This window comes from Watersipora subatra, chromosome 11, assembly GCF_963576615.1.
Source record: "Watersipora subatra chromosome 11, tzWatSuba1.1, whole genome shotgun sequence".
NCBI classification, from domain to species: domain Eukaryota; kingdom Metazoa; phylum Bryozoa; class Gymnolaemata; order Cheilostomatida; family Watersiporidae; genus Watersipora; species Watersipora subatra.
In genome coordinates this window covers 34,156,582-34,178,662 of record NC_088718.1, presented here as the reverse complement: position 1 = coordinate 34,178,662, position 22,081 = coordinate 34,156,582, and the positions used below count along the sequence as shown (strand labels likewise).

The 22,081-nt window shown below is 35.7% G+C and overlaps 1 protein-coding gene across 2 annotated transcripts in view; it reads right to left on the bottom strand.

Annotated features, from left to right (window-relative positions):
- Positions 1 to 2,609: 2,609 nt before the first annotated feature.
- Positions 2,610 to 22,081, bottom strand: part of LOC137408374 (transient receptor potential cation channel subfamily A member 1 homolog) — a 49,467-nt gene continuing 29,995 nt past the window's right edge. The window contains exons 7-18 of one of the 2 annotated variants that reach the window (XM_068094875.1): positions 21,758 to 21,873; positions 21,448 to 21,558; positions 20,891 to 20,970; positions 18,287 to 18,456; positions 17,102 to 17,264; positions 12,708 to 12,827; positions 9,763 to 9,963; positions 8,703 to 8,882; positions 7,935 to 8,003; positions 7,010 to 7,120; positions 5,780 to 5,932; positions 2,610 to 3,647 (exon numbers count right to left, since the gene is read on the bottom strand). In XM_068094875.1, the coding sequence (XP_067950976.1) occupies positions 3,591 to 3,647; positions 5,780 to 5,932; positions 7,010 to 7,120; positions 7,935 to 8,003; positions 8,703 to 8,882; positions 9,763 to 9,963; positions 12,708 to 12,827; positions 17,102 to 17,264; positions 18,287 to 18,456; positions 20,891 to 20,970; positions 21,448 to 21,558; positions 21,758 to 21,873 (1,531 nt within the window). In that variant the 3' untranslated portion in view covers positions 2,610 to 3,590. The remainder of the gene's footprint in view (positions 3,648 to 5,779; positions 5,933 to 7,009; positions 7,121 to 7,934; positions 8,004 to 8,702; positions 8,883 to 9,762; positions 9,964 to 12,707; positions 12,828 to 17,101; positions 17,265 to 18,286; positions 18,457 to 20,890; positions 20,971 to 21,447; positions 21,559 to 21,757; positions 21,874 to 22,081) is intronic. The other variant, XM_068094876.1, reaches the window with a different exon arrangement.

Genomic DNA, 22,081 nt, shown 5'->3' with positions numbered 1-22,081 from the left:
TATTTTGGATTATTTTGTTCCTCAATGCAAGCTGATACCAGCTAGTTTATTGCACATGTGACAACTGCCAGCAAGTGATGAAAGGATTTTGTAAATCATACCATCATCACATACATACTTGCAATACATACAGGGTTGAGCACTCTGTAGGGTTTGTATGTTTGTGATATCATCATAGAAATATGGATTTCAGGACTCCCTAAGGCATTGCAAAATACAAGTAAATTGAATAAAAGTAATATGAAACATATATTCTTGTTAGGGATTCACACCAAAGATAACCCCACAGATTATAGCCGCCTGGATTCATGGTTTCTTCCCAGTTGATTTTTGTCAGTTAAAAAATTAACATGTTTCATTTGCATCTCTCATTTGGGACCATGAATTCATGTGACATATAAGCAAGAGCTAAACTCATTGTTATTGGTCAAAGTCAGTTGTCTCTTGTTAGTAGAGCTTAGTGACTTTTATTAAATTTGCATTACCTAAATACTTAATAAGCAGAGACATAGAATTTTTCAAAACAATAATTTTGTTGTCAACTCTACGAAAAAAAAGAATTCTGATAGACACATGATGAGATACAAATATGTAGCTATGTGTAACATCTGTTCCCTCTGAGGGTACATAACACTAAACATTTTATATCATGAAGACTTTTGTCATGGTACAAGTATAACTCTCAATTCAGAAAAAGTATCAACAAATTTGATGACTAGGAAAATTCATGATTTCAAAATAGTCCTGGAATAATCTGGGAATGTAAAATTGTTAGTTAGGATACTATATATAGTCTGAAGTGGACAAAAGAGGAACTAGAATCGATTCTGACATAGCCCAGCTTACTTTGAACCCAGGGTTGATACTCCCCACCAAAAGGCTCATTAGGCTTGGCCCAAAATCGTGTTTTATGAGGGTTTTTAGACCATGGGGCACTGTCAGTGAATTTACTACTTTAGGGGGCGGGGGTACCACAGCCAAGCCCATGTTTGTCATAGCTTTCTTCACACTGGAGATACATACGTTATAGGCCTAGTGGAAATTATTTTTATAGCTTCTGAATCATATTGGATGTTTATCAGGGTGTGGAACCTGGGCGCCCCCTAGGGGCGCCCAGGTTCCACACCCTGTTTAGGGGTGTATTTTAAATACACCCCCTAAACAGTGGGAACTCCCACTGTTCAGGGGGTGTATTTAAAATTGACCAACCAGGTGATTGGGGGTACAATATCCAAGTCTGGGCCTAGCCAGCTGGGTGTTTCTTTCAGAGTATCAACCCTGGGACTTTGAGCAAGTGTCTCTAAAGGTACACCTATTTTACCCTCACTCTGAACAATTAATATCATTAGGACTTTTTTTATGGTTCAAGTCTAACAATTTTTCTATTTCAACAAAGTAATTCAATGAATTTTATGACTAATATTCCATACATACACTCTTTTTCTTGCTCTCTCTCTCGCACATTTTTCGCTCTTTTTCTCACGTTCCTTCCCGCTCTCTCCCTGTTTTACTGGCTCTCTTCTCTCTTAGTCTCTGTTCTTTTTTCTCTTTCTCTTGCCATCTGTTGTGGTTTTGTTCCTTCAACTTCATGTTATGCATAGCTACACCTTTGTACCTCACTCTAGGTCTCCTTCCTTCCTAGTGTTGTGAATAGAATTATTGTCTTGGAAAAATATATTTCTATAATTATTATGTAGCTATATAATTAATGCAAACTTATCCTAATATACTTATGTATTTGCCTCATCTAACTTTCGCGTTTTCGCGGAGTCATCCTCTCGCGGAAATTTCATGAACAAAACTAAACTATCATAATGAACGAGCAAAAACGCGGAATTAAATAGCTTTGTTCATTGATAGTCCAAGAAACAAATGGCAGCAAGCGATCAAATTGCATTATCGATCTCGCCACACAATTCTACCTGCGGTTCACAATTACAAACTAGTCCTAAATTGAAAAATTTTTCTTACTGGTGAACTGAACCTGAGGAATCTAATTATGTTTGCTCCACTCCATTTATTTTCACATCACTATATTCTTGCACTCATCATAGCTGTGAAATAAAGTTGCAGCGGAATTATACTCTGCATGCTACTCACGAAACTAAATACTAGCGAAATATAAGTGTCCTAGGGTAATAATGTTTGCTAAGCTCTACTAACAAGAGACAACTGACTTTGACCAATAACAATGAGTTTAGCTCTTGCTTATATGTCACATGAATTCATGGTCCCAAATGAGAGATGCAAATGAAACATGTTAATTTTTTAACTGACAAAAATCAACAGGAAAGAAACCACGAATCCAGGCAGCTATAATTTGTGGGGTTATCTTTGGTGTGAATCCCCAACAAGAATATATGTTTCATATTACTTTTATTTAATTTACTTGTAATTTGCTATGCCTTCAGGGAGTCCTGAAATCCATATTTCTATGATGATGCTACAAACGTACAAACCCTACAGAGTGTTCAACCCTGTATGTATTGCAAGTATGTATGTGATGATGGTATGATTTACAAAATACATGCTCCACTTGCTGGCAGTTGTCACATGTGCAATAAACTAGCTGGTATCAGCTTGCATTGAGGAACAAAATAATCCAAAATATGACATACAATTATTGTAATTTGTTTACATATCAAATATAATAAGTCAATAAAATAATTGAACTGCATGTTGTTATAATACTTGCAGTTTGACTAAGAAAATGCACACAGCAATGTACAAAAAATACAAAATATAACATGCCCGATGTACCCTCTACTAAGTAGTTGTAAAATGCCAATAAGCGCATAACATGTTTTATCCTTGAACTAAAAAGAGAAACAAGCTTAAAAGAACAGAAAGTATATTATAAATGTTAATATGAAGATCAAGCAGAATGACCTGTAACTCATGATAAACTGGCAACTGTGAAGTTGAGATAAAATTTGAAGAGACTCAATAAAAATCAGCAGTAAACATCATATTTGTTTTGTTATAAAATACATCTCAGGATTAACTAAAACATACAACTACTAAACAAGTAGATAGATGCATACTGAAAACATGTGTACTAGAACTACAACAATGAAATGAGACTGCATGGTGAAGATAAGACACACACTTGCATAAGCATGCCAATGCATATGGTACGACAACGCATTGATAATGAAAGAAAATTTTGCTACACAAATGCGAGCAACATAAATAGAATCAATACCCTATTTTCCACAATGACAGGTATGCCAAGCAACTGAATGAAAAGTTGATTGATGGGTTTTTGGCAGGTAATGGATAATAACCTTCTTGAAGCTAACAACATGCTCAATGTTGTCAGGATTGCAAAGTTGAGATAGCCTAACACTTGTAAAAAACACGTGTCTTGTAAAAAAATATTTGCTACAACTATGTAAAGCAAATGCGTCCTCAAAGAGGTGCAGTTTCTAAAACCCCATCTAAGTATAAAAAACAAAAGTAAATGTTGCTGAATCTGAAAAATATCTGCTGATAAGCAAAACTCTAAGTCGTTTGAAATTGAAACGAGCAGGAATATCCACAGTATCTGTTGAGCTGATGATTTAAGTGAATAAAATCACGGTCAGTGTTCAAACGTCAGTCTCGGTACAAGAAGACAGTCCATTGTGCTCAAGTAGCTTCGCCATCTACAGTTGAGAGAAATGTTAGATAAACCAACAGAACACGAAGCAGACAGGAATGGTAATAATACAGAAAACTATTAGAGCCAATCGAAACACCAGTCCTATCAAGGAATAAATGATTTTTGATACTACTCTCCTGATTAACAATAAAAACAAAAACCAATGGATATGATCTACGCTACCTATCCACGATGGTACTTCGATCCATGATATACTATGCGTGACATTATTTCGAAATTAGGAAGCAATGATAAAATAAATGATAAACGATGCTCTCTTTCTCTCTCGCTCTTTCTCTCTCTCTCTTTCTCCCTCTCTCTTTCTGGCTCGCTCTCTCCTTCTGGCTCACTTTCTCTTTCTGGTTCGCTCTCTCTTTCTGGCTCACTTTCTCTTTCTGGTTCGCTCTCTCTTTCTGGCTCGCTCTCTCTTTCTGGTTCGCTCTCTCTTTCTGGCCGCTCTCTCTTTCTGGCTCGCTTTCTTTTTCTTTCTCTCTTTCTTAATTTCTCTCTCTCCCTCCCTCCATCCATCCATCCATCCATCCATCCATCCATCCATCCATCCCTCCCTCCCTACCTCTCTCTCTCTCTCGCTCTTTCTTTCTCTCTATCTCTCTTTCTTTCTCTCTCTCTAGCTCTCTTTCTGGCTCTCTCTCTAGCTCTCTTTCTGGCTCGCTCTATCTTTCTGGCTCGCTCTCTCTTTCTGGTTCGTTCTTTCTTTCTGGCTCGCTCTCTCTTTCTGGCTCGCTTTCTTTTTCTTTCTCTCTTTCTTAATTTCTCTCTCTCCCTCTCTCCCTCCCTCCATCCATCCATCCATCCATCCCTCCCTCCCTCTTGCTCTTTCTTTCTCTCTCTCTCCTCTCTCTCTCCCCCCTCTCCCCCTCTCTCCCCTCTCTCCCCTCTCTCCCCTCTCTCCCCTCTCTCCCCTCTCTCCCCCCTCTCTCTCTCTCTCTCTCTCTCTCTCTCTCTCTCTCTCTCTCCCTTTCTTGATGGCTTGCTCTTTCTTTCTCTATCTTTCTTTCTTCCTCTCTCTTTCTGGCTCGCTCTCTCTTTCTGGCTCGCTCTCTCTTCCTGGCTCGCTCTCTCTTTCTTTCTCTCGCTCTCTCTTTCTTTCTTTCTCTCTCACTCTCTCTCTCTCTCTCTCGCTTTCTCTCACACGCTCTCTCTCTCGCTCCTTTACAAACAAAGGTGGTAGACAACATGCTCCCTAGGTGAGTAAATAAGATACTGAAAGGTATAAGTATGGTTTGAGTACAACCACTGTCCTTCTTACTCAGGGATGGGGATGTTACTGTTTACTGTAATTCTTACTGTCAAGAACAGAAAATATTACTAAATGATATTTGAGGTGATGCTTAATTAATAAGGTAGACAAGTACTATAAGATATCCTAGTGGTAGACAAGTATTATGAGAGAGACTAGTGTTAGCTTATAAGGTGGACAAGTATTATGAAAGGTACTAGTGTTAGTTTATTTATAAGGTAGACAAGTATTATGAGAGATACTAGTGTTAGTTTATAAGGTAGACAAGTATTATAAGATATAATAGTGTTAGTATATTAAGTATACAAGTTTTATTAGAGATACTAGTGTTAGTTTATAAGGTAGGCAAGTATTATGAGAGACACTAGTGTTAGTTTATAAGGTAGACAAGTATCATGAGAGATAATAGTGTTAGTTTATAAGGTAGACAAGTATTATGAGAGATACTAGTGTTAGTTTATAAGGTAGACAAGTTTTATTAGATATACTAGTGTTAGTTTATAAGGTAGACAAGTATTATGAGAGATACTAGTGTTAGTTTATAAGGTAGACAAGTATTATGAGAGATAATAGTGTTAGTGTATAAAGTATACAAGTTTTATTAGATATACTAGTGTTAGTTTATAAGGTAGACAAGTATTATGAGAGATACTAGTGTTAGTTTATAAGGTAGACAAGTATTATAAGATATAATAGTGTTAGTTTATAAGGTAGACAAGTATGATGGGAAATATTAGTATTAGTTTTTTCAGATATACAAGTATTATTAAAGATGCTAGTGTTAGTGTAGAAGTTAAACAAAAATTAATTAAGAAACAGATGAAGACAGCTTATTAAGAAAACAGCGGCTACTAAAGATGTTAAAATGTTTTTACCATTTTCTGCAAGTGAACAGTCTGAGCCGCCAGCTCAGTAACTAGTCCCTCCAGCTTCTCCTGCTTTTCCGCTAACTTCTCGGTTTTGTCAAATGACTGGCCAATACCCTCATGGATTTTATCCTGCTGATCCATCACTGCTTTGATGTCAGCCTAAAAATAAACAGAACCAGCCTAAAATTTTCTATCTTCATCAGCAAAAAACAAAAGATTTATATATTTAGCCTACAGAAATTTTATCACTTTTTTTCTATGAATTCAGTAGCTAAGGAAAGTAACAAAAAATTACTGAGAACTAAAATCCTATAAAAAGAATTAAATATTACAAACTTGGAAGATAAATATATCACTTCAGAAATGTAGTGATACAAATTTGCAATATGAGGATACAGTCCTGCGAACATGAACAACTAAAGTTTGTGCCTACCAGCAGGTGATTCGATATTGAATGTACACCAACTTTTGACTAACAAATATACAATTTAGGTGACCAATAGACCTGATAATTAGGATGATAAGCCTAAACTGGCTTTGTACTACATCTGATTATACTGTTCACACCATCATTAAGTTACATCATCATCGTCATCATCATCGTCATCATCATCAGCCAACATGGATGAATATACATACACTTGTCCTACTACCAATCTCGACTTTACCTATAATATCCGGGTTAAGGGTAGCCCTAGTAACTCATTTATCAGAAGCGATAATCTTCTTTTCGGGACAAGACTTACATTATACACTGACTAGATGTTAATTGGCTTCATGACAGAACATAAAGCTATGTGAAGAACATTAATGATGATCCTTGGCATTTTTAAAGATATTTCAGACATTTACTTTAATATTAACTTTTCAAATAACCTCAGGTGATGAACAGCTTATGAACTCGGTTGAAAGTTAGTAGACAGCGAAGTACTGTGTCGAAGTATAGAACTAGCAAGAGTCTGTGGGTCAACAAAAATGGTCAGTGGAAAAACTATATTTGCAACAGCTAGTAAAACTAGAAAAAACGAAACATTCTACTCAATTGATAAGTATGGCTCCAAAATGTGTGACTGTAGACTAAAAATAGACTGTAGGTATGGCTCCAACACATAGACTGTACAGAGTTTTGGTGGAGAAGTATGAGCATTGCTACTCTAGCATGTATCTTTAAAAACTACATAGCATATTACAATCATAGCTATTGCTCTTCTACAAAGATGACTTAGGTGGACTCACTCGTTTGGGCTTTAACTTGCCAGGTTCTTTAACCTCTATCGACCCAAAATAGTATATCTTTTTGGTCAGTGCCAAGGGGAGCATGGCCTCCACAGTCAGAGCAAGACTTATCTTCAAAGAGCAAGAGTTGACATTTCTTAAAATTGTCCTAAATAACTCAAAACTGTCCTAAACAACTCAAGGGTTGACCTAAATAACTTAAAAGTAGTTACATACTGCCATATAACGGAATGAGACAGACAACTTATTAAAAACACAGATTCTAAACACAAGTACTGACTGCAATGTAACTTAACTATGATGAGCTACCAACAGTTCTGGCATAAGTTGGATAATAAACAGCTCTCGTTACATAGTAGTATATAGTAATCACGTTACTTACTTTTAGAAAACACTAAATCTGCATCATAATTTTTATAAGATTCCGGTACAACTAAATTAAACTTGTGAAATTTGATCTACACCAGATTTTAATATTATAATTATTTCCAAGTTAGTAGCTAAATATTTATGACAAACCACTTTGTTATGATTACTGACAGAAACACGTAAGTTTGATCCATTGATCCAAAGGAAAAATCTAATTGATGTCTATGGTTAGAAAGGTGATAGTAACATCTCAAGGTAATTTAAGAATCTGAAAAGTTACCCTGTGGTATATGCTTAGCTGACTTTTTACAGCTTGTAAGCAAAATTGACATAAATACAATTTTTATCGCACTCGACAAACACATTTCGCTTTGAGATCTCACACTAACGTGATACACAGGCTTTTAACGACACCATGTAAATGAAGAGCGGTTTGTTAGGTGAATTTAAAATGCTGTGGGGTTTGGCAGAACTATTTAAAACTTTGAGTATTTCAAAACTTCGTAAACACCCCAGATTGTAGAAAAGTAACAAATACGCCAGACAGAGAACCAACCCGCATAGCTTTAATAGTAAGTTTTGCTCTACTCTGTATCTCCTTGATGTCGTCTATAGCGAGAGCGACCTGTAAAACATTTCAGACTCTTAAAAGGAAACACAAGTAATTACTAGTTATACAAATAAGCTATAACGACCGCAGTAGCCACCAAGTTTCTGAGACGGTTGTCGTTCAATCGCTTCTACCTGAGCTTCTAACAATTGAGATTTTGATGAGAATATTAGGATCTAAATGTTTCTGATAATGGCGTTATCTCCCCTACTAAACAGTGCAGCATCACAGCATAAGCTACTGGTGTGTCAGACAGGAACTAAACTTTGATGCATAAACTGTAGCCTGGTTCTTCACAAGCAATTATTATTAATGCCAATACCAAGCATGTTCAACCATAAATAATCTAGACATATCAGTTTAACAGTCCAAAGTAAAAGTTCAAGTTAAATGCAATATATTTATAATATTTGTAATACCCATGACTCCTTTCATTTAAAAGCCTCAGGTTTTCCAAGAACATTAGCTGATGTTAACATTCATAAAACTTCTAGAACATCATGAGGATGAGCCAAGGTTCAACCTACCGCAAGTAAAAGCTGAATCCTTTTCAATCAATAGTTTCCACTTAATGATAAAAACTAGTCATATAGTGTATTAAAACAACTAGCAATACAATGAACTGAACTCTACTGTAACAAACATTAGTACTACCTCAAACACAGACAAGGCAAACACTGAGGCAAAGCTACTGACTCGACCAACAGCACTTACCAACAAGTTCATAAACAGAATGGTCATGAAGATGATAAACAGTATGAAGAGAATGTAAGTTGAGACAGGGTAGTAGATCTGAGCAGCCTCCTGTTCATTAAACACAGAATCATACTCGAACTCTCCTGTCATCCACATCGTAGACTTGAAAAGTGACTTTACGATTGTGGTGAATGGTGGCTGTAGAATAAAATCATGTAATATCTATATATTTCAACAAATGACACCAAAGTGTTGTAAACACATAAGTCAAAAGAGTTGAACAATACATTCGTAATGTTTGAATCAAAACTAAGATGAGCAAGAAAACCTTCACGAAGGTAGTCTAGAATCAAATAGGCCACCGGAGACTGTTCATTGAGGGAGATTAAAAACTTCTAATTCATTTTTCTGACCAACTCCAGTCAGATGATAGTCTACTAAAGCTAGACTAATTTTCGTATTAATTTGGGTGAGAGAGAAATAGAGCGATTTGTTGTTGTTGGAGCCTTAGACTTTTAGGCAACAGATGCTCTTGACTAAAGGAAATCTATTTCACTCTATGAATCTTATTGAAGCTGAAAAATACAGGAGAGACATTAATAAACTCTGGATCCAGCTCATGATATTTACCACTGCGAGAAACCTATAAAAAATAACCAAAGGGCAGTCGTAAAATAATAGAAATCAGCTCAAATTATAACTATCCAAAATGTACAATGATTACAAAAAACTATCTCAGATTTTATTGCTAACTATATAATAAAGAGCAAAAGTAAGAAATCAATGCCATTGCATACCAAATTTGAAGTTGCGAATCGAGATAAAGGGCTTGTCTACACAGGATGGTTTTTACAATGTTGTATGTTGCTTTGGCTTCTGTGTACTTTTAATAAAAATATTATGAATGCACAAGCAATGAAGAAAGGCACTCTTTCAAAATATTCACCATGTTTAATGTTTGTGTGTGATGGTAAAATCAGCTTGGTATTTACCGGTAAATACCAAGCTGATTTTACTTGGCAGCATGTCAAATTTCCTCACAACATCTGACCATTGTCAAAACTATGCTAAAACTCACGTGATTGCTCAAGGACATGTAGAAGCTTATGGCAAAGCCAACCATCAACCCCAGGAGAGCGCAGACAACTTTGAATGAGGTAGCGAGAGTGTGAACAAACATGACTATGTATATTCCAATGATGTCAAGTCGTCGTAAGGACAAGGTAAACTCCAACCATGCAAAGAATATGGCTATAATACCCGTCGACCACTGCCAAGGCTACAAAAACCACACAAACGTACAATGTGAGGATCTCACACAAAAATGCCTATCTATATATATAGAAATCTCAGCGTTTCCCATATTGCCTGTTTTTTTAAACCATGGGTCCAGTTATAGTCATTCAAGTCTAGCAAAAAAAAATGGCTGCATTTGATCTTGGGACATATAGATGTCAGAAGCGGCGAACTTAACCATTAAACTATATGGAATACAATAAATTCATTGAGCAAATCATCATCACAATTATTAGGATACTCACACTTATATCGCATGCTTGGGGTTAATAACTAGCACTGTTGACGGTTGCCAAACTGGCTCTGATGCAGGTATTGTTTTAGCAAAGATGTTGGTAAAGATCTAGATTTCCATGTAGATTACTCAAATTCATTAGGCAATTATTTTATAACCAGTGCAACGCAGCGAATTCAGCTAGTACAGTATAAAACGATAATAATCTTTACTATAATAAGAGTCGTGTCGCTAGATATGTTTGTCTATCACCAGGGTTTGGTGCTCAGAAAATCTTTTTCATTTTACAGAATCCTAACTCATGATATTCAGCTTAGCATCCAACATTCAAGCACTTGCACCAATTAACCACTTTTTACATCAGATTAGTTGTGCGCATAGTTATTCTCTGTAATTCATTGGCACATCTGATGGTCTCTAACAGCACTCTAGACTGCCAGGGTACTAGTATGCTTAAAGTAAAACTTGAATATTCTTAACCCAGCACTGATCAGTAATAAGGCCTAAGCTTGATCAATAAAATAAAGAGAGCACAACTTCATTAAAAACACGTAATTTTAAAAGATTCAACCACAAGCAATGTCGTTCACTTTCTTCATTTCAATTCATGAAATAACTGCACCATTGTTTTACTATCTGTCTATATAAAACTCATCTGTAGACTTGGATTTAAGTAAGTTTAGGTTCTCAGGCTGTAATTATGGTTTTGAAAAGTGAACAAAATTTCTGTTTGTAGCCTTAAAGACCTGTTACCAAGTATGATTGGAAATAAACTATAATACTTACCTGAAAAATTTTCAAGGACAGTTACAATTTTTCAGTTAGACATCCTGTCCCTATACCAACTAATCTGTAGAGTTGATTTGGCAAGGAGAGCATTTAAGGTTGGAAGCCCTTACTGGCACCATAATGGGCCCTTCTTACTAAAAATCGAAGCCAACCTGTGGTTCACAGATTAAGGTCTCTAAATCATGGCTTCTCTGAAAGTGCCTAGACAATGGCTAACAGAAACCTTCAATTTATTTTGATGCCATGCAAAAAATATATTTACTTAAATGAAATAATGCCCATTTAAACATCTCACAAAGTAATGTTTTTCTGTTCTGATAAATGAAAACAGTTGAGTTATATCAGCCATCTTTGACAATGCTTTTTCAAACTTACAGCTTTGCTGATGGACAACAGCAATAATGTCAAAATGCAGCCACGCATGCATAGCAACAAAAAGAAACAAGGTTGTACGAGAGGGTGAAACTAAAGACATAATATTATATTTACAGTGCCATGAAATCTTCGGCTTTTCTAGTTTATAGTTGGCTGACAGTAATAATAAAAACAAACTAAATTAGTTATCGAGCTTTCATTATATTATGAGCAGACTATATAATTAAAAATTATTCAACGAATAAATTACTCCGGATAAAGAAGGTTAATCCGCAATCTGTACTTGTCCAATGAAATAAATCTCAAGAAACAGGATTTCGTTCCTTCCAAAGATTTGGCATATCACAAATCTAATAAGGCATTTGCATACAGAAACATACATAATAGTTTTCATATTTTAGTCAAAAAAAGTTTTTAATGAATATTAATAATTTATTACTTTATTTGTTCAAAATTCTACGCTAATGGCTAAAGTCAAATGTAAACATGTTGCACCCTGAAATGTCAGAGGTAAAGTTACATATTGATTTGTGTTTCCATTTTACATGAAATACTATAATGCCCACTTTATTACAGTTATCTTCTTATTTATAAGACATTATGCAATAATTCTTTATATTACATAAACGATACCATAAATGAAATACTTTCTTACAATATAAAATCACCAAAACAAATACAAAATGAACAAAATCAAGAAACTTGTGCTGACTTTGTATGCTCTACTGAGATTTAGAATCTAAAGAAAACATAGTTGCCTAGAATGCAGACAAGCTATACATTGGTTTGAGACCTCCTCCTGTTACTAAATGCTCTGTTTAACCCAGTATCAGTGAGCCTGACAAACAGGACCTTAGAAAGGAACTTGCCCAAACTTTCAGCAGGTTTTATTAAAAAGTATCAGTATTTGTCTGCCATTTGCGGTTGTTTTTGATGTTTGAGGTGACCTGACTGCCAGCATGTTTCAAAATTAAAATCGACAAAACTCAATCGCGGTTAAAACGATCAGATCGAGCGAAAGTGCGATTATGACGTTTATAGTTGTAAGGAGAGCAACAGAACAGAGACGCCTAACCCTGCAGCTTGAACGCAATAACCGATATCAACTATAGCAATCATAGCAACTAGTGACGCTAATTCGCACATATTACTCTTTTGAGTGTTTTAACTGTGATCAAGTTTTGACGATTTTATTCTTGAAACATCCTGTTAGTCAAATCCCCTCAAACATCAGAAACAACCGAAAATGATAGAGATATACCGATACTCTCTGATAAAATCTACTAAAATTTGGTGCAAGTTCATTTAAAAAGTTTTTTTAGGCTCACCTCTTTGTAGAAACTACAAGGAACAGGAAGAAGAAATATTGAGCCTGAGATGAGCAAGACCCACTTGGGTGTTCTCTCTAATGTGAAATAGCTCAACCTTGACCTATACATTCGTAAAACCTACAAACAATCAGAGAGACACAATATAACGTATTAATAAGGATTTTACACCCTTGGGCATTATGTGACACTTACGTGGCATAAAAAACCTTTCACAAAGTAGTGATGAAAAAATAATTAATCAAAAATCAATATTTAAAATGTCTAAATCAAACCAATTAAACGATATGTTGAATTAGTAACTAAATTCATACTGTCACTCAGCACCTCAGTAATACTTGAGATGTAATAAATTCGTCTTCTTTATGCAATTTGGTAGACATGTTTAACAAGGAGATTAACGACATACGACAAAATTGCAAAACGATTCGTTTACCAATATCGAAGTTCAAACCTGAAATGGATGCTTTATCATTTGTTATTCGCCACTCAAAACTTGAACAGTTAAACAAATCAAACTGAATTATATATTTCGTTTTAAACTTCACATCTTTCATCCAATGGTTAAACAGATAACTTCTCCAAATGACATTTCTGGTTGGAACTATGTAATAGGAATACATTCGAACAAAAAAATCGTTTCCTAATTTTTGTTATTCGAAATGTTCAGCATAGCATGACTATGAAGCCTTAGATGGTGGTGTAGAACAATTGGCAGTGCTGGTAAGCAAACTAAGTGGTATCACAAAGTGTATTAAAATTGTTATTCGAAAGATTTTCTAAACTTTATGTGCAACTTATTTTTGAGAAGGACAATGACACGTCATGATAGTGCTATAGCCTATGTTGCTAGCGCTTGCAACACTCTAACTCACTGCAGTCAAACCTGAACTCGTAACTACCACTATGTATGAACTATTTGACTGACCACATCAATTCCAAAAAAACTATCTGTCTCGAAATTCAATGTCATTTTCATTGTACACTACACTATAAATGACATATCTGTATTAGTGATTAGCCTAATAAAAAGCTAAACTTTGTCAAAGTAAAACATCCAAAAGAAGGAAGGGGGTTGCTGGACGCGTTGTTATGACAGGCGGCAAACTAGTTGCTCTCTCTGCTGTTCGCTTAAAATTGAATAGTAAATCATAAATTTTCAATTACAATTAAATTAAACAAATTTTAAAATTTAGTAAAGCAATGAGTTATAAGCCGTTTTATAATACTAATAAAGAAGAACGGGTTGATGAATTGAACATTTACACCTCTAAATGAGCAGAATCGTTGAAAGAAACCAGTTGTCATATATTTTATCTAGTAGCATATCTCTGCACCAGAACTTTGATCAAGCTGAAAATATTAACACTACCTGCGAGTCTACGACACCCTGGGTAAATTTGAAGCCCCACCGATGCTAATAGGTTGTACTGCTGTGGGTTATGAAATTTTCAAATTTGATTTCGTGATTTATCGATCATCTCGCTATAAAGGAGAGTTGATCAAAGAGAATAAAGACATTTCCAGTCTCACTGTTCACTCCAACATCTCAGCACTCCATTCAGTACATTTCCAGACTCACTGTTCACTCCAACATCTCAGCACTCCATTCAGTACATTTCCAGACCCACTGTTCACTCCAACATCTCAGCACTCCATTCAGTACATTTCCAGACTCACTGTTCACTCCAACATCTCAGCACTCCATTCAGTACATTCCCAGTCTCACTGTTCACTCCAACATCTCAGCACTCCATTCAGTACATTTCCAGACTCACTGTTCACTCCAACATCTCAGCACTCCATTCAGTACATTCCCAGTCTCACTGTTCACTCCAACATCTCAGCACTTCATTCAGTACATTTCCAGTCTCACTGTTCACTCCAAAATCTCAGCACTCCATTCAGTACATTTCCAGACTCACTGTTCACTCCAACATCTCAGCACTCCATTCAGTACATTTCCAGTCTCACTGTTCACTCCAACATCTCAGCACTCCATTCAGTACATTTCCAGACTCACTGTTCACTCCAACATCTCAGCACTCCATTCAGTACATTTCCAGACTCACTGTTCACTCCAACATCTCAGCACTCCATTCAGTGAACTTTTATAACACTTCAAGTAGATTACTTTTAAACAAACTAACGAACCTCCGTGTTTTCCTTTCTCACTATGAACAGACATTAACCAACCTTACAAAAAAGCAAAAGAAGGCCCTTACTGCGCTAACAAAAACAAAGTGCTTTGATGCTCTTTCGTATTGCTGTTTATTCAATTATTTACCACAGATTCAATCAGCACTCTTATGTCTGCCAGCAGTTAATCATGAAACTCAAACAAGTGGTTCATACACAACGACAGCAAAAGGTCTGGAAACAGGAAAGAACAACTTGAAACCATGTGCTACAGTAACATTTTCAATTTAAGAAGTCGCGGAACCGGAGAGAAAGATTAAAAAGTTACAAATAACATCAATTACTTCAGATAATCTTAAGGCTAAATTCATTAACTATTAATACGGGCATCAAATGATTGGCATCATTGAAATAAAATATTGCTAAGAAAGTAATACAAAAACATATATATTAAATCATTTGGATAGTAAACCGCTAGCCATGCAAAACATTGTTAACTCAAGGAACTTCAGAATTCTTAAGTCGAGACAAAAAAGAAAACTTCTCATCTCATGTAATCACCAAGGAAACAACCAGCCAATACTACAGTGGGTTCAAAGTCAGAAAGTAAATCATATAGCAATCAAAATATGCCTTTGACTTCAGATCTTACCCTAATGAATGTTTATCAACATATTCAAAATGTTTATCAACATCCACTGACAATTGCCAAGCAACCAACTCAACCTAAACACATCAAAATATGGTTTTAACATGGCCCAACTTTGTCTACATATAAGTAGATCATTTAACCAAGTCACCATAGATAAGGCTACTATCAAGCAATATGGGCCAACCATCATTCAACTCACAACTCATTATGCAGTGAAGTCAAGAAAACTCGATCTAGCTCAGGTCACAGAACATTGCAAAGTGAGTTATGAGTTATGGATCGCCATATCTTTGATGGGTTATCCTGCAGGCTGACCCTTAATTCCAAGTCGCATAAAGTGAATGTTGTCATTGTTAAAGGTTGACTTGCAACAAAATTCACATTACAGTTATTTGGTATGAAAAGATTCACCATGTCTTACTCTGTTGTGTTGTAGGTGCAAAATATGTGGGAATGTGATTACAAGCTCTTAAAAGCTAAAAAACGAACAGAAAATCACAGCCACACGAGACCGCCGTTGTTTGGATTCTCTTTCCAAAACGGCTCAAAGGTGACGTAGTTGTGAGAGATGGTTTCTGTTTACACTTTCATGCAACCTTATTCGTCGATATATTTTCACAAATATACTTCACGTATTCAATAAAACCATGTCTATTGTTCTTACGCGTCTGTTTTATCGTCATATTAATCACTTTAAGATATCACTTTTAGCAGTGATATCTTATAATTTACCGTAAAAATTTGTTTAAGTTTTTAGCCTTATCTTGAAGAAGTACATATCATTCTCTGATAATCATGACGAGCCTGTTGGTCATTTGTGATAATCGAAAAGTGCTGAAGAAATTATTTGCGAAGTATGGGTCCCATGATCAGATTACGACTTGCCGATTAGACCCAACCGAAACAAAACTGTAATGTAGCGAGCATCTATATTTGATACGGGGTCTTCGGTAAAACCCGAAGTGTTTGTCATAAACTAGTGCTACGATAAGTTTTATATTGAGCTTTTTATTGTCCTTTCAACTCACGTGAGAACATCACGTGACAAGACAATAACCAAATTTCATGGCTACGTCATCGAAATAAAAAGATTCCAATCTACGGCGGCTTTCCGTTTTTGAGCTTTTAAGAGCTTGTAATCACATTTCCACATATTTGGTACCTACAACACAACAGAGTAAGACATGGTGAATCTTTTGATACCAAATAACTGTAATGTGAATTTTATTGCAAGTCAACCTTTAAGGGTGTCCCCAGTTTGGTGGAAACACAAAATGTATCAAGGTCACTAATGGAAAGTCTTTCCTAAGTATTTTGGACAGAACATTTCTAAAGATGACAATGACCTCCAACGATAGCGCCCTACAGGTACATCCATTTATTTTCTTGACTAACCATTGCCTTTTTATGATTGTTGCATGGCACAACTACGAAAACATTTCTGATTAAAATTAAATCATTGTCAATAAAGTAATATAAAGGAGAGTACTCCTCCATCCATATTACCATGAATTATACGAGCTGTCATCAGAAGAGTCACCAAAACAGCAGTCATATCAATCAAATGCAGACGCTGATCAATAAAGAATTCATATAATCTCACCTCAATTAATGTATTAAATGCAATAATAGAGAGGCAAATGACGCTGCAAGAACTTGCAAACATCTTTTCATCAGCCAATTCAGTTTTCTCGGTTTTCTCTTGGTCAGAGCAGCTCATGTTCATTTCGGATAGGGTTGTGGAGTCATTCAGAGCTAAAGACAGTCTACAATAAGCATACCGTAAGATAACTAGGGGCAGATAAAGATAATCACTAGAGAAATATACTTTAAACATAGTGATGGTAAAATTAGTGAATAGAGAGGTACATCTATGTTAAGTATAGAGAGTACCAAACAAAAACAGAGGTGAAACTACCTTAGACAAAGTGAAAGTAAAAGTAGGAAATAGAGAAATATACATACTTCAAACATAGCAAATGTACAATTAGCGTCTAGAGAGAAGTTTTACCCAAACATGGAAAAGGTGCAGTACAAACATAATTCAAAGAAAACTAGAGAGATGCAGTTATCCTGAATCTGTTGGGAACACAAATAAGATCTACATGTCGCCACTGGTGACGAAGGTGCAAGAGTATGGATCAACGTACTCGGCAATAAAGATGAGCTTACACAAAATTTAGGTAGATTTTATCGGAAAATACCAGTAATGTTCTTTCAAATGTGATTGTTTTTGATGTTTGAGGTGATCTGACCACCAGGATGCTTCAAGAATCAAATCAACAAAACACAATCATGGTTAAAACGCTCAAATCAAGCGAAAGTGTAATTATGATGTCAATAGCTGCCAAGAGATCAACAAAATACAGAGGCATAAGGCAGCAACTTGAATGCAATAGCTGATATCAACTATAGCTAAAATCACAACTAATGATGTCATCTCGGACATATCGGTCTTGGTGTTTTAACCGTGATGAAGTTTGGTCGACTTTAGTCTTAAAACATCCGAGAGTCAGACCACATGAACATAAGAAAATCACAAATGATAGAAAAATATCGATAATTTCTAATAAAATCTCCTAAAACTTTATGTCAGTTGTTTATCTTTAACAAATGGAGTAAGTGGAGTGAGAGCATATTAGGGGTAAAGAAAAAAGATGGAAAGAGATAATCACTCTACGCATAGCAAAGCTAGTTTCACATATTAGAGCAGTTAACTTGCAATGCATGCCATAAACATACCATCTTACCACAGAAAGGTCTTACCCTTCATAGGGGGAAGTCTTACCCTTCATAGGGGGAAGGTACAGTCAGAGCAAAGCTAGTCATGAAGACAAGAAAAGTAATGTGCAGAAGAAGATGCGCGTAGTAGAAATAGCGAGCCAAGCCTTTCCATTTACGGCTGAGAAGACTTGTTACTAACGGATGAGCTAGTAATTTCTCCTCCTGCCCCTCTACCTAAGCAAAATTCAGGCCAAGTTCCAAAACGAGACAGCAAATAGATAACATGCAAACTGTAACCAGAGGTACCATATGGTATGATTGATCAAGGTAAAATAAGTCATGTCATGTATTTTTATGACTCACATTGGCTGAACCTACCAATCGCTGAACCGATACAACATTGTACAGTAGACGCTCCTATAAAATGTACATCCTATAATGTAAATTCCAGATGATGTAAAGACTTTATGAGAAGTTTTTGCTTTCTACTGTGTCAAGTCGGGTGAGTTTTTAAATCCGATTTTAATGTTAGTTTATCTTGCCACACTTGCAGAAGAAAAACCGCCGTGCATATAGCGTTATATATAGCTTTTGCAACATTCTGACATGCGACGTAATAGATCGTTAAATGTATCAATATAAAAGGCGAATAAGATGCTGCGCAATTGTTCATAAATGCAAAGGCAATCGATTGGTGCAGGTGTTACAGCGTCAGTCTACTAATCTGAATGTCATGAGTTGGAGTATCGTCGAAAGCTATCTAATATCCTAACCTTGACCCCTTGAATACAGATAGACGACGGCCAAGTAGAACCACTTTTTATAATAAAAATATTTTGTAAGTTTTACCTTATTGTACACATAGAAAATATTTGTTATTAGTCTTACTTTGCGGAATAGACTTTGCTGTTTAGAAAAAATAAGAAAATCGTTGTAGATGAACGTCGAGAATGTTCAGTTTCTATCAACTTGTTGTAAAATTAACGAAATCATCTATTTATATATATATTTTTCCAAGTTTATTATTGTTACATATGTCCAGCTATAGCTATTAAAATCTTGGAATAAATAATCTATATTGCTGAAGACGTGATCACAGAACCTTCGGTTCACCAGTCCGACGCCCTACCAATTTTGCCATACGAACTTGATAGGTTTGCTAGGCGATATATGTTGCTATATGGTAGCAAAAACGCTACGCATTTGGTCACGACGTAAAGTCATCGCGTAACGTCATGAGAAGTCGTAGTTCTTATTAGTAAGTTTGCTCAAATTATTCATTGGCAATGTACCAGACTAATGACAAGCATCTAACTTCCTCTCATTGTTTATAGGCTGATATTTAATACCTGGGCAATGAAGGGTAGCACAGCTAGTTGTCTACAAAACCAGTGTGATTGATCATAAGTAGAAAAGTTGTCGATGCAAACCACAGACCAATAGTACTGCAGTTACAGTACAGCACACCAATTAAAAGAGTCAAGGTTTTGCATGGACAAAGGGATGGGTTTGGAATGGATTAGTCAATTTACATGTATTTTATCGTTCTTATAACGAAAATTCCGTATAACGTAAATGGTCCTGGAACGAATTATTTACATTGTAGGAGCGCCTACTGTACTTGTTTCTACAGTGAGGAAACAATAAACATATTTTTGCTGATTACTTAACTTGTTAATTTAGTTTTTACATAACATTGAGGTTTTTAATTTTCAATAGTTTTTAAAATGTACAAGTTTGTTTAAATACTATATGCGATTATTACTATATTACTATATTTATATACTATATTCAAGTATTTTATATATATCTAATATATAAAATACTTGAATGATTATCATTGCTTTTAGTGCTGTAGAACCAATTGGACAAAAAATCACAGGAAATACAATATACAACATATATCAACATTTGTTCCAGCGTGTGATGATTTCAACGTACACAACAACAATTAGACTGGACTAAGTTTGCGTGTTGAGTTGTCACTGCACTTTGATTGGCCGCATGCTGACCAATAAAGTTGTGCAGCCTGAGTAACATAGAAGCCAATTTTTTATTATAATTACGCAAAAATGAATTCATTGCAATGGCAGAGATAAAATTTTCAAAAGCGCACAATACACTTAGCAGGAGTTAAATATTCAACGATAAGAGGGTGACTAAACAAGGGATTAAGAATAGAAACTACATGTAGTTCTTTGATTGCAAAGAGAAAAAAAGCAAAAGATACCGCAGCTTGAGCCAAAGTGTTCTACCTCCCTGGAAACTACACAGATATAAAACATCATTTTGGTTGTTAGATAAAATTTGTATCTTCTTCTAACAGCAAACTCAACAATGCCGCAGTCAGCTGAGGCAGAAAAAATGAAAGAATGATAATAAAAATTTATGAAAAATTGTAACAATCAAAACTCATCATACTCTTAGATTAAATTTTATTCATTACTGGAATTCTTTGAGACTTGGATCTGATTGCTCAAAACACACTTCCTGTCGATTGGGGGAGTAAGAGTGACTCTAACGAAAGCTCGCTGACCTTATGCATTGTAGCCTCTAAGCCTTAGTCAAAGACAAGAAGAATAGACTATAGAATAAAAACTATAGACTTCTTCATGTACATTTAGATACCAACCTTTGACCACTACGAAAACTGAACGATCCAACTCACCATAATGGAGAGAGGATGGTTGTCTCTGACTTTAAATCGGTTATTAAGATATCTTTCTATATCACTAGCATGAGCTTTACCTATAAAAATATACACAATACTGTACAATGCACACAGATATATAGTGGAAGTTTTGAGTCAGCATTCAGTCGAGGTAAAAAAATATCTAAATTACTTAGAATAAAAGTCCGGCGGAAAACTTCATCCAACGGCTTACTCTATGAAACTCGGACTTTGGAGCCATTTTCAGCATTGTATAATAAAAAACCTATATAATTACCATATAGCATAGGCTACACACATGTGATATAATTAACTTTTCCCTACCCACTTACCATACCACATCATGTAACATACACTCTTGTGATCTCATCAACCTTTCTCAACCAACTTACCATACCACATCATGTAACATACACACTTGTGATATCATCAACCTTTCTCTACCCACTTAACATACCACATCATGTAACATACACACTTGTGATATAATCAACATTTATCTACCCAATTACCATACTTGTTTATGTACCATGGACACTTGCGATGTCACCTACCTTCTACCACCCAATCAAGAATGACTGATCGATCCTCCAGAAGCTCATAGCTGTATGCCTTCACAGTCTCGCCACTTTCTACACATTTGTCGAACACCTTTTCAGCGACATCTATTAAACGAAAACGTAGTGCTTTACTGCATGTGTCTTCAGCACAAAACAGCAACAGATACTAAAGCATGTAAAATTGCAGCTCATAAAACACATCATCAGGCGTCAGCTACAGGTATGATTCAGTGTATAATTAACCTAAACTACGAACCATCCAGAAAGTAAGCATAGGTAGCAGGTGACATACTATAAAACCTACCAGGCATGTCACGGATTAGCTTTCTCATCGGAGTTACGAGGACTCCATTTTCGAGGTAGGCATGTGTCATAAGCTTCACCCACTTTTCTGACTCAAGTAGTTTGAGAACCACCTTCCTATAAAAATACATGTAATGAACTAAAGCTAAAACAATATGTATACCGAGCTTTGGAACATGCTAGTAGGCACAGCCAATAGGAAATCTAGTTTTCAGAAAAGGTGAATGCTTATCATAGGTTAGTGGTGGCCAAAGCTATTTCATCTTAAAATAATTTGTTGAGGCTAAAATGCACAAAATCAAAGCATGCATGCACTTTACCAGTC